Raw genomic sequence first — 12,144 nt, forward strand, 5'->3', positions numbered from 1 at the left:
GTGTGCGCACCGGTGCGTGTTGGGACTGGGAGCGGGGTGTCAAAACTATACACTAAAGTGAATGGTCAAAATGTCTCCGCCGAGAGGCAAATCCAGGACCTTCAGATCTTGGTGACATTAAACGTTAAGCTACGAACCCTGTCATGAACGAGTTATCTTGAAACTATTTATTAAAATGGACAGTCTGGTGATGACAGGAAGCTTTCGTTGCACAATGTTTCTGTTGTTCATTCACTCAGTACTGACTGAACGTTGATTTCTCTTGCTTGGTAAAAAGAAAAAGAAAAAAAAAGTAGTCTAAAAACAGTTGTGTTGAAAACAGTCACACAGCCAACCAAGTTACCAAGCATGGCATCATCCTTTGAATACGCAAAGGTCACGCAAGCAAGCAATGTTTGTGTTGTTTAACCTGGGTGCACTCGCACCGCCAGGCTACTTTTTACTTAGATGGCAACTTCAGGTTTTAGAGAACACACTGAAATGTAACTTGACACTGATAGTCAGCGCAACACGTGGATTATAATGACAAGAAAATTGCATCGACAGAGGGAGTGTACTGAATCAATGCATAAGGTAAGGGCTGTAACATTTGCTAGCTACATGGCTAAGCAAGCCAGATTGACCAGTGTATGGAGTAACGTTAGCTAATGTAAGATGAACAACACCCATTGAATGTTTTATACATTAGCAGCGTGGCAGTCTCCCAAAGTTTGGTGTTGACTATGAACTTTATTTACTTTAGCTAGCTGTGCTTTGTGGAAGAATATCAAAATACAGCAAGCGTTAGACCCTTGTTGGCTTGTAGCTAGCTAACGTTACTGGCTAATGTTAGTTGGCTACCTTACTGGCAATATAGTGAATATCCTTGGCTGTTCTTATTTGTGTTTGTGCTTTGATTACATGCTAGTGTCAAGGCCAACAGTTTGAACAGATGACTTCAGCCATGTGAAAAACCTTCCATAGCAAAATAAAGCTAGCTTCCTTTGCTTGTAGGTAGCTTGCCTCCCATCAGACTGGTGTTAGCTAGCTAATAGCACTGTTGCTGCGCAACTCAACTGCTTTGATCCGGTTTTAGAACTCCGTTTCGGCTGAAAAGATGTTAGCATTGTCAGAAATGCTACAAAAAGGTAGCACCTCGTTGGTTCTTAAAGGCAGAAATGAGCACGTAAGTGATAAATTATACATTTAATAAAAACTGTTTCACTTACAAACTTAGTCAATCTAAAAAAATGTCCAATGGTAACTTTATGGACACTACATTCTCGTTTTAATTCAAAGTCTAGAATTTGAGCAGAAAATACTAAATTGCTAAAAGTCCGATGTGTGGTTGTTGGTAATAGCCAGACTGCTCATGACGAGAGGCGGGGAGTGTGTTGTGTCCCTCTAATTGATTTGCGAATATTCGATATTGGTGTCATATTGGCTTAGATATGATGGTAGGGAGATTTGAATTTAACATTGAGCTTCAACCAATGCCATATTGAACATTAGTATACTGCCACATAGTGATTCCACCATTTGGGCTCTCCTTGATTTCCCCACAGGGAGTCATGAGTGAGCTTCATCAGGGCTGTCTGTACCCAGACAAACACAATGAAAAAGTAACACATAAAATACTAATAACATTCAATACAAATGAATTTTTTGTCATACCAACAATGCATTTTGAATCTAATTGAATTGTCAGCTCCTAGGATCAGGGAAACAATCCTTTCGGGGTGTTTAGCCTAGACACAGAACACACAGTTTCAGGGTAATGTGGTGTAGGTCTAGCTCACCTTTATCCACTATGTGGTCCAAGCCTCCCAGAAGCCTTAGCTCCTCTTTAAACCAGTCCCCGGCCCGCTTGGAGGTCAGCGATAACAAGGTCTCCATGGCTAAATGCCCCGTCTGCGTGCGCACACACAAACACAGGGAGTAATGAAAACACAGTTACATCACACATACAAATGGTATAAATGGACATTGCTGACTGTGAACTGTGATTCAAATAGGCCAACTATGACAGACAATAACAGGAGGAGGAACAGGAACAAAAATATGACTTCCTTCATTCCAGTGAAGGAGGGTGCCAGGAGAAGCTAGTTTGCATGCAGGTGGCGTTTGAATCCAACCACAACAATACCGCCGTCTCTAATTACATTGTCGATAGAAATACGCTTTCAAACACTATAATTAAATATTTTAAAGCAAACTGTTGAGCTCAAACGATAAGAGAATCTAATGATTAATTCAACATGGAAGCTAACAGTCTAACATTCAGAAATATAAAGAGTGCTTAAACGAATCAAAATAAGTTGGAGGCATTGAGGTGAATGGTCAGTCTGCTCTGTGAAGAATAGGGCTACATCCCAAATGGCACCCTACTTTTGATCGGTGCCCTATGGGCCCTTGTCAAAAGTAGTGCGCTACATAGGGAATAGGTTGCCATGTGGGACACCGACTACAACATCAGCAGAGAGGATATTTATAGAGGATGGGAGGGAAAAAAGACAGACATCAAAAGGCCTTGTCATGACGTCATCAAACGTCCAAATTAATCAGATCAAACTGTTTAAACTCTGTGCGGTTTGCCAGACCCAATTCAAATACACGATTTCCATTGGCTCTACCGTGCCAAGCCATAGTGTCAGAGTAGACTGTTCATCCATTTCTACAAGGGGATAGGTCACAATTTGTTTTATTTATACATACAGTATCAGTCAAAAGTATGTACACCTACTCATTAAAGTTTTTTTTTACCATTTTCTATATTGTAGAATAATATCGAAGACATCAAAACTATGAAATAACACATATGGAATAATGTAGTACCCAAAAAGTGTTAAATCAAAATATATTTTAGATTGTTCAAAGTAGCCACACTTTGCCTTGATGACAGCTTTGCACTCTCTTGGCATTCTCTCAACCATCTTCACCTGGAATACTTTTCCAACAGTCTTGATGGAGTTCCCACATATGCTGAGCACTTGTTGGCGGCTTTTCCTTCACTCTGCGATACAACTCATCTCAATTGGGTTGAGTTCGGGTGATTGTGGAGGCTAGGTCATCTGATGCAGCACTCCATCACTCTCAATCATGGTCAAATATCCCTTACACAGCCTGGAGGTGTGTTTTAGGTCATTGTCCTGTTGAAAAACAAATTACATCCAATCTGGTTTGCGCTTAGTGGGACTGGTGTGTCGCTGCAGAATGCTGTGGTAGGCATGCTGGTTAAGTGTGTCTGGAATTCTACACAAGTCACAGACAGTGTCACAAGCAAAGCACCCCCACACCATCTCCATGCTTCACGGTGAGAACCACATGCGGAGATCATCCGTTCACCTACTCTGTATCTCACAAAGACACAGCGGTTGGAACCACAAAACTCAAATTTGGACTCATCAGACCAAAGGACAGATTTCCACCAGTCTAATGTCCATTGCTTGTGTTTCTTGGCCTAAGCAAGTCTCTTCTTCTTATTTGTGTCCTTTAGTAGTGGTTTCTTTGCAGCAATTCAACCATGAAGGCCTGATTCACACAGTCTCCTCTGAACAATTCGGCCAAAAAGGCCTGATTCAGTCTCCTCTGAACCGTTGATGTTGAGATGTGTCTGTTACTTGAACTCAGTGAAGCATTTATTTGGGCTGCAATTTCTGAGGCTGGTAACTCTGATGAACTTATCCTCTGCAGCAGAGGTAACTCTGGGTCTTACTTACCTGTGGCGGTCCTCATGAGAGCCAGTTCCATCATAGCGCTTGAGGGTTTTTGTGACTGCACTTGAAGAAACTTGAAATGTTCCAGATTGACTGACCTTCATGTCTTAACGTAAGGATGGACTGTCGTTTCCCTTTGCTTATTTGAGCTGTTCTTGGTATAATATGGACTTGGTCTTTTACCAAATACACTACTGTTCAAAAGTTTGGGGTCACTTAGAAATGTCCTTGTCTTTGAAAAAAAAAAAAAGCACATTTTTGGTCCATTAAAATAGCATCAAATTGATCAGAAATACAGCGTAGACATTGTTAATGTTGTAAATAATTACTATTGTAGCTGGAAACGGCTGATTTGTAATTGAATATCTACATAGGAGTGCAGAGGCCCATTATCAGCAACCATCATTCCTGTGTTCCAATAACACATTGTGTTAGCTAATCGAAGTTTAGCATTTTAAAAGGCTAATTGATCATTATAAAACCCTTTTGCAATTATGTTAGCACAGCTGAAAACTGTTGTTCTGATAAAATAAGCAATAAAACTGGCCTTCTTTACACTAGTTGAGTATCTGGAGATGCATTTGTGGGTTCGATTACAGGTTCAAAATGGCCAGAAAGAAATAACTTTCTTCTGAAACTCGTCAGTCTATTCTTGTTCTGAGAAATGAAGGCTATTCCATGCGAGAAATTGCCAAGAAACTGAAGATCTTGCACAACGCTCTGTACTACTCCATTCACAGAACAACCGCAAACTGGCTCTAACCAGAATAGAAAGAGGAGTGGGAGGCCCTGGTGCACAAATGAGCAAGAGGACAAGTACATTATAGTGTCTAGTTTGAGAAAGAGACGCCCCACAATCCTCAACTGACAGCGTCATTAAATAATACCCGCAAAACACCATTATTCACATTGGCGAAGAGGCGACTCCGGGATGCTGGCCTTCTAGGCAGAGTTCCTCTGTTCAGTGTCTGTGTTCTTTTGCCCATCTTAATCTTTTATTTTTATTGACCAGTCTGAGATATGGCATTTTCTTTGCAACTCTGCCTAGAAGGCCAGCATCCCGGAGTCGCCTCTTCACGCCAATGTGAATAATCCATTAAAAATCTATTGTTTCCAGCTACAATAGTCATTTACAACATTAACATACACTGTATTTCTTATCAATTTTATGTCATTTTAAATGGACAATTTTTCTTTTGCTTTCCTTTTAAAAACAAGGACAGTTCTAAGTGAGCCCAACCCTACCTTGTCACAACACAACTGATTGGCTGAAACGCATTAAGGAAAGAAATTCCACAAATTAACAAGGCATACCTGTTAATTGAAATGCATTCCAGGTGACTACCTCATGAAGCTGGTTGAGAGAATGCCAAGCGTGTGCAAAGCTGTCATCAAGGCAAAGGGTGGCTACTTCGAAGAATCTCAAATATATTTTGATTTGTTTAACACTTTTTTGGTTACTACATGATTCAATATGTTTTTTCATAGTTTTGATGTCTTCACTATTATTCTACAATGTAGAAAGTAGTAAAAATAAAAACCCTTGAATGAGTAGGTGTCCAAACTTTTGACTGGTACTATCTATATAAAAATGTTATTATAAGTCATGTTTTTTTGTTAACCGTTACAGATACCTCTGACTGGCTTGATGAAATTTGTGGGTTTTTTCCCCAACAACGCAAAAGAGAGAGGGGCGGCAGGTAGCCTAGTGGTTAGAGCGTTGGGCCAGTAACCTAAAGGTTGCGGTAGCCTAGTGGTTAGAGCGTAGGGCCAGTAACCGAAAGGTTGCTAGATCGAATCACCGAGCTGACAAGTTAAAAATCTGTCGTTCTGCCTCTGAACAAGGCAGTTAACCCACTGTTCCTAGGCCGTCATTGTAAATAAGAATTTGTTTTTAACTGACTTGCCTAGTTAAATAAAAGGTTAAATAAAATATAAGACAAGAGGAGGACAGAGGGTTGCAGCTAGCCTCCATCCTCTAAGCAAAAACCAGGGTCATATTCATTAGGGAACCAAATGGAAAAAGAATGGACTGAAACCGGGAGGGACCACCTGAACTTGTCCAATAGGGGAAAAAAAAAAGTGTTCTCCATTGCATAACATTTGTAGTTGAGACGAATATGACCCAAGGAGGACTATCTCTATGGGAGACCCGTACCGTGATGTTCTCCAGGTCCAGGTGCTTGTTGTGCACCGTGTCGCACAGCTTGCGGATCTTCTCCTTGACCTTTGACATCTCCTTGGTGGTGAGCTGGTCATCCTTGGCCACTGAGTGGTCCCCATCCAGCTCCAGCAGGCGGATCATCAGGTCTAGACTGGCCCGGTCCAGGTCCATGTTGAGTCTGTCTCGGCTCAGTATGTACATCAAACTAGCTGTGCACAGGGACAGGTTCTAGAAGGGGGAGGGGGAGAAGGAGGACAGAGAAAGGATATGTGAACCTGATATCCTGACTTTTTAAAGTGGTGTCACTAACGCAGGTTGTCACTTGGCAGGCTCCAGTTAACGGACTGAGCTTCTCCACTGATCTGACAGAAACCAAGTCAAGTCAGCCACAGTCTCTGGAGAGGCAGGGGCCTTTACTTACCGGGTGCTGTGGGGCGTCGTTGAGTGTCTTGAAGACCTGGGCCACCTTCCCCCTGGCTCTCAGATGCATTCTGAAGCTGGGCATGGCACACCTGGTGGCCAGGCTAATGACACTGCAGGGGAGGACAGATAAATACTGTTTTATTGAATTGAACAGAGAGGAGGGGAGTGGAGGGTCACTGCCTCTGCTAGATCATCAAGCTCTTAACTGCCCTGAATCATTACCTTAACCATAATGGAGATGCCAAAGAATGTGACCATGTACCAGTGGTTAGCGGAAGCGAGTCTTACCTAAGGCAGCGTGTGTTGAGGGGCTGGCCACTCTTCAGGCCGGTGGCCAGGTACTCGAAGTCGTCTGTGAACTCCTGGTTCTCTCCAAACTCCACCACGTCGTTGAAGTGTTTGACATGCTGGACTACTGTGTATAGCTGGGACAAAGAGTTGTTGGGTTAATCAAATCACATAACGTAGGTACTAGATCAAGCTGTAGAGCCCAGTCCTGCTATTCTCAGCATCAGAGCTATACACCCACCAACCGCCTGCCTTGTTGGTCAGGAGCCAAGACCACAAACACAAGACAGCAAATTAAACTGCAGATGGAATTTAAAGATGTGAGATGCCCATTACACTGCTCCTGCCTATGGAACTGCCCACACTGCAGTTCCTAGAGGGGCTAACACTGCTTAGCATGCAAGACACTGCTGTAATAAGATAAATAACTACAGATGGTTACATTAACCACTGTTTAGGGATTTAGGGATCCTGCAGTATTGTCTTATAGGAGGTATGGAGTAATCGATACACAGCCTCAGAATTCACTGATTCGTTTCAAGAGGCCTTTTCTAAATAAGATGAATTACCCCTGACCAAACCAGGTATGTCCGATCATTATCCTTTCAGTTGAATTGGTGCTTTTGTTTAACTCCATTTCAACATTGTAAACCAGGGCCCATATTCATAAAGTGATCAAGGATCAGGTCCCCCAGTCCAAATAAAACGTATTCATTATGATCTGGAAGGCAAAACTGATCATAGATCAGCACGTTTAATCTAAGATGATTGATACATACAGCCCCAGGACAATTGCTTGTTTTCTTATAGGCTGTGCTTTATAGATACTGAGTTCCAGACACAACCTGTGTTCGAATACCCATACTGTATACTACATACTTAATGAGTATATACACACACTACGTACTATTAGTTCATTTTAGTATACTGTAAACGAACGCTATCCTTTCAGTTGAGCATACTAGTGCTACACCTGTCTCCCAGAAGTTGACGCTGTCGCTATGCAACCTCTTGTTAGCATAACAAATTACTAGCTAGACATTTTACAACTTCGAGTGCATTCTTCAATTCAATCTGGAGTGCCAGAGTGCGCTCTGGGCGTTCGTAAATTCATCAGTTATTCTGAGCTCTGGTACACTCGAGAGTGCTTTGAAATCGGAGTAGCTAGCCAGAGTGAATTTACAAAAGCACCCAAATGTCCATTGAGAACACACGACTATACCACTTAGCTAAGAATGACTGGAATAATCAATAAACGTTGGGTAGTTAGTTAACAGTATATTAACTATATGCTATCTAAGTTAAATGTATTAGTAGCAAACTAACGTTAGGTAGCTAGCTAAAATACCGGTACATACGGCTGTAATGATATGCTATGTGGCGTGTAAGGATAGCCTAGCTAACATATTGTTAGCAAACATAATGTGTAAGGTAATTTATTTGAAAAGTCATTATTTTATTTCTCAATTATTTACAGCAAAGAATTTGTATCCGCTCTCGTTGGACTTCGGCTGCATATTTTACGCCATTTTCTGAAGAATTACATTACGGGCCCTAAAAGCATAGAAATAGTGTCCACTGTTAGTATACTTCGTATTTTGGCAAATTTAATACAACATCCCAGAACTTTTGGCATACTAACTTTATCCCATACTATGACCAATAAGCATACTACATACTCAATTTACATCACAAATAGTACAGTTAGTATGAGTATTCAAAACACAGCTACAGTGATGGGTTGCCAGGTAGAACAGAGAGCGTGTTGTGTTGAAGCTCACCTCCTTGTGCTCTTTCCTACATTTCAGTGCGGTGACGATGTCCTGGTAGGGCTCAGTGGGGAACGACACAGACTTGATGACTTTGGGAGGCGGGCACGGCGGCGCCTTGAACAGGCCATCGGCTTTGTGAGAGTTAGCAGAGTCCTTGCTGCCCCCGCTTGACTGGCTAGCCTGGTAGACGGATAGAACGAGAGAGAGAGAGAAACGAGAGAGAAACGAGAGAGAGAGAGAAACGAGAGAGAGAGAGAAACGAGAGAGAGAGGATAAGGAAGGAAGGAAGGAAGGAAGGAAGGAAGGAAGGAAGGAAGGAAGGAAGGAAGGAAGGAAGGAAGGAAGGAAGGAAGGAAGGAAGGAAGGAAGGAAGGAAGGAAGAAAGGAAGAAAGGAAGAAAGGAAGAAAGGAAGAAAAGGTGTGTGTGTGTGTGTGTGTGAGAGAAGGGCAGAAGTAGAGACTGGGTTCAGAGGGAGACAAGCAGAACCACACAGCCACCTGCTCTCAGCTCAGTACACAGCGCTGCTGCTGATTCATGCTGTTGAACACCAGCCAACAGCCTCCTGCCCCTTACATAAGGCCAGATAAGGCCCAGTAAAAACACTCAGTTTCACACCACACACAGGCTATGAGTCTCTTCTAGCAGTCCGAGGGAAGGCAAGGGATGAGGGAGTTATAGGGACCTGTAATACATGGCTAACATTACGGATAAGGAGGAGTGTTCAGAGCGGTACTAACATCATTGGTAAGACGGAGGAGTGTTCAGAGAAGTACTAACATTATCGGTAAAGAGCGTTCAGAGCTGTGATGCATTTTTAAAAGGATAATGAATTCCAGGAAATGGCACAGTGCCACACATGCATCTAATGACATATGGAAAATGAATCAGACGCAGGGTGCATCCTCAATAGCACCCTAGTGGACTATAAAAAGGGAATAAGGTGCCATTTGGGACACAACATGGAGCAGTGGCCTTAAGGAGGTAAACTACAGTGAAGAGACCAACTGGAGCATGGTTTGTGGTGGAGGGAGCGTGAGGGTGAGGATGGAAAGGGAGTGTCGTATGGAAGTTATGGGTCGAGGGTATGGAAAATTGCATTAGAGTGTTCACTGTCCCGTTTCCATGTGACTGATTCAGCCATGTTGCTTGTACTTGAACAGAGAGCAAGAGAGAATGAGACAGAAAATGAGAACAGTTTGTGGTGCAGTGTTCACCAGCTGCAGAAATCTCATACCTCTAGCTAGCTGGATAGGCAGGCTGATGGGTGTGCCAGGGCTAGTATTTGGCGTGGGGTTGGTGGGTGACACCCGTAACTTGGGTGGTGCTTAGGGGGGGAAGGGGGTTACTCACGGGTGCAGTGGTTGAACGGAGTAAAGGCGGCGGGGGCAGCTCCTCTGGCTCTCTGTTCCAGTGTCTGGCATTGTACACAGCTTTAGTGGGAGACTACAGGGGAAACAGAAAAACATGAGGTAAGTCCATCAGGTTACTTCACATTCCATCACAGTTCAGCCTTTCCTGCTAGAACAGTGTTACTTAGAACACATCAAAATGAGAATCATTGATCATCACACTACAACCCAACTGCAACAGTATACTGTGTTTAAAAGCAACAAAGCTGATTCAAAGTGTAGTCAATTCATCCTAATTTGAGGAGATTTCTGATACTAGACATGATCTCAATGTCTTGGAACATAGCACCTCAATTCACTCATCAAAGTAGAGCAGGGGTTCCCAAACTGTGTTGGCCCGTGACCCCATTTTGATAAACATTTCTTGGTGACCCCACCATGTCAAAAAAAGTGATGTAATCAACAGCCAAAGTTGATTTGTTTTTTTTTAAATTGGGGCCATGCCAGTCTATTACAAATCAGTCCGATAGAACTTTGACAGTATTTTAATCTGAAAGAAATATGGTTTGAAGTGACTGAAATGCATCAGAAAGGTATTGGGAAGTTCAGAAGATCATCAGGCAATAATGTTGTATGATCTTCTGTGTAGAAAACATCATATTTTTCCCCAGTCTAATTTAGTGCCTGGTCTTGTCCACTCAATTCTAACGGCTTGTGGGCATTGTAGAGGGAAACATTACGTATCAAATCAAATTTTATTAGTCACATGCGCCGAATACAACAGGTGTAGACCTTGCATTGAAAGGCTTACTTACGAGCCCCTAACCAACAGTGCAGTTAAAAAAAAATACAGATAAGAAAGTATGTACGTGTTCATTAGAGTTCTATCTTTCAAAATATTTTGTAGCATAAACCGTTCAAAAGATAGCGCCATATTTGTAGGAAGAAAACAGAAACCGCTGTTTACTATAACCGCATCTAGCGACTACCTGATGTAACCCCGGTTCTATGAACCAAAGAGAACTTTTCTCTCGCACCCCCATTTAGAGAGACACGATACAGAGAGCGGATTGGTTACAAGACATCAGTCTTTGTTGGATCCTGTAACAAAGAAGCCCCAGAGAGAGAGAGCGAGAGAAACTAAATGAATGCCTATTAAACCACCAGAGGCAGCCAGGACTGCTCAAACAGCAGGACTGACTAGAGACAACAGCCAGCGCTGTGTACATACACAGACAGGCGTGGGTATGCACACAGTCACACAAACCTCCTCTCTGCTTAAAGGGAGCCTATTGGCTCAGCCTGTTGCTGGGATATTAATAATGAATCAAAGAAAAAGGAAAAAGAGAACGAGAACAAACGTTGTCTGAGGACAGAGCACTGCAGGAAACAATGAACGGAGAGTACGGAGACGTTCATTTAGGCCCTCTACTCTTAATGATCCTAATCAAGAGGACACAGACAGGAAGATTCAACGCCCACCCCGCACCTCACCCCTATGGGAGTGTGAGCTCATGTAAAAGGCATTTTCTGTAAACATGGGCACTTACCGGTCACACGTGCACACACACACACGTGCACACACACACACGTGCACACACACACACGTGCACACACACACACGTGCACACACACACACGTGCACACACACACACACGAGAAGGTCAGATACAAGGAAATGAACACTTGAGCCCTCCCTCCCCAACACTGCCAAATTAAGTCATGTTTGACCAAGGCCCTCAGACTAGACACACACACTTAGCAGAAGACTGAGGAGCTGTCATTTACAGCTGTAGGTGGGGTTCAATTAAACCATTCAACCAGCCATCAGCTGTTGTGCTCCAGGACCACTCAAGACAGTAACAGCAACCCTGCTCTGGTCTTATGAGACATGGGCAATTCCATGATAACGGAAATACGCTGAGACTCCGATTTGTCACTTGAAATTTTTTTTTTATACCAATCAAAAACCATTGAAATCAAAGTTTAACCATAGAACAAGGACTACTTTTAACTTCCACCACTGAATATTTCACAAAAAACATTTATAGGAAGAACTGTGCAGATACAAAGTTTGTAAATTGTTCAGAGTAGTCTTTGTGCATATAGTTGTATGCTTTGTTAAACTGAAATCAATAGTTTTTGTTTGACATACATTTAAGTGAAACATCGGAATCCCAGCTTAGTGATTCCGATACACATGCAAACATACTTGTATGACTCATGAGTACACCATCTCACACGCGCTAATGTCGTTAAACCTCAAATGAGCCTCAGATTTAAACGCTGTCATTAAAACACCAAAACAAAGCTGTGAAAGAAAATAGAAAAAAGCCACTTCATGTTCCTGCCAGCCATCAGCCAACCCAACCCTGTAAACCAGTTAGTTTTGTTAAAGACAGACAATCACAGAACGTGTGGAAACAGAGGGCATTACTATGTATGAATCCAA

At 42.6% G+C, this 12,144-nt stretch overlaps 1 protein-coding gene across 1 annotated transcript in view; it reads right to left on the reverse strand.

The window, feature by feature from the left end:
- Nucleotides 1–12,144, reverse strand: part of LOC106578987 (wings apart-like protein homolog) — a 46,316-nt gene that overhangs the window by 18,073 nt on the left and 16,099 nt on the right. Inside the window, exons 6-11 of the mRNA XM_082965784.1 lie at nucleotides 9,694–9,786; nucleotides 8,352–8,522; nucleotides 6,571–6,707; nucleotides 6,281–6,392; nucleotides 5,854–6,087; nucleotides 1,779–1,890 (exon numbers count right to left, since the gene is read on the reverse strand). Coding sequence (XP_082821910.1) covers nucleotides 1,779–1,890; nucleotides 5,854–6,087; nucleotides 6,281–6,392; nucleotides 6,571–6,707; nucleotides 8,352–8,522; nucleotides 9,694–9,786 — 859 coding nt within the window. The remainder of the gene's footprint in view (nucleotides 1–1,778; nucleotides 1,891–5,853; nucleotides 6,088–6,280; nucleotides 6,393–6,570; nucleotides 6,708–8,351; nucleotides 8,523–9,693; nucleotides 9,787–12,144) is intronic.

The sequence above is a fragment of the Salmo salar genome, chromosome 19, assembly GCF_965601325.2.
Source record: "Salmo salar chromosome 19, fSalSal1, whole genome shotgun sequence".
Taxonomy (NCBI): Eukaryota; Metazoa; Chordata; class Actinopteri; order Salmoniformes; family Salmonidae; genus Salmo; species Salmo salar.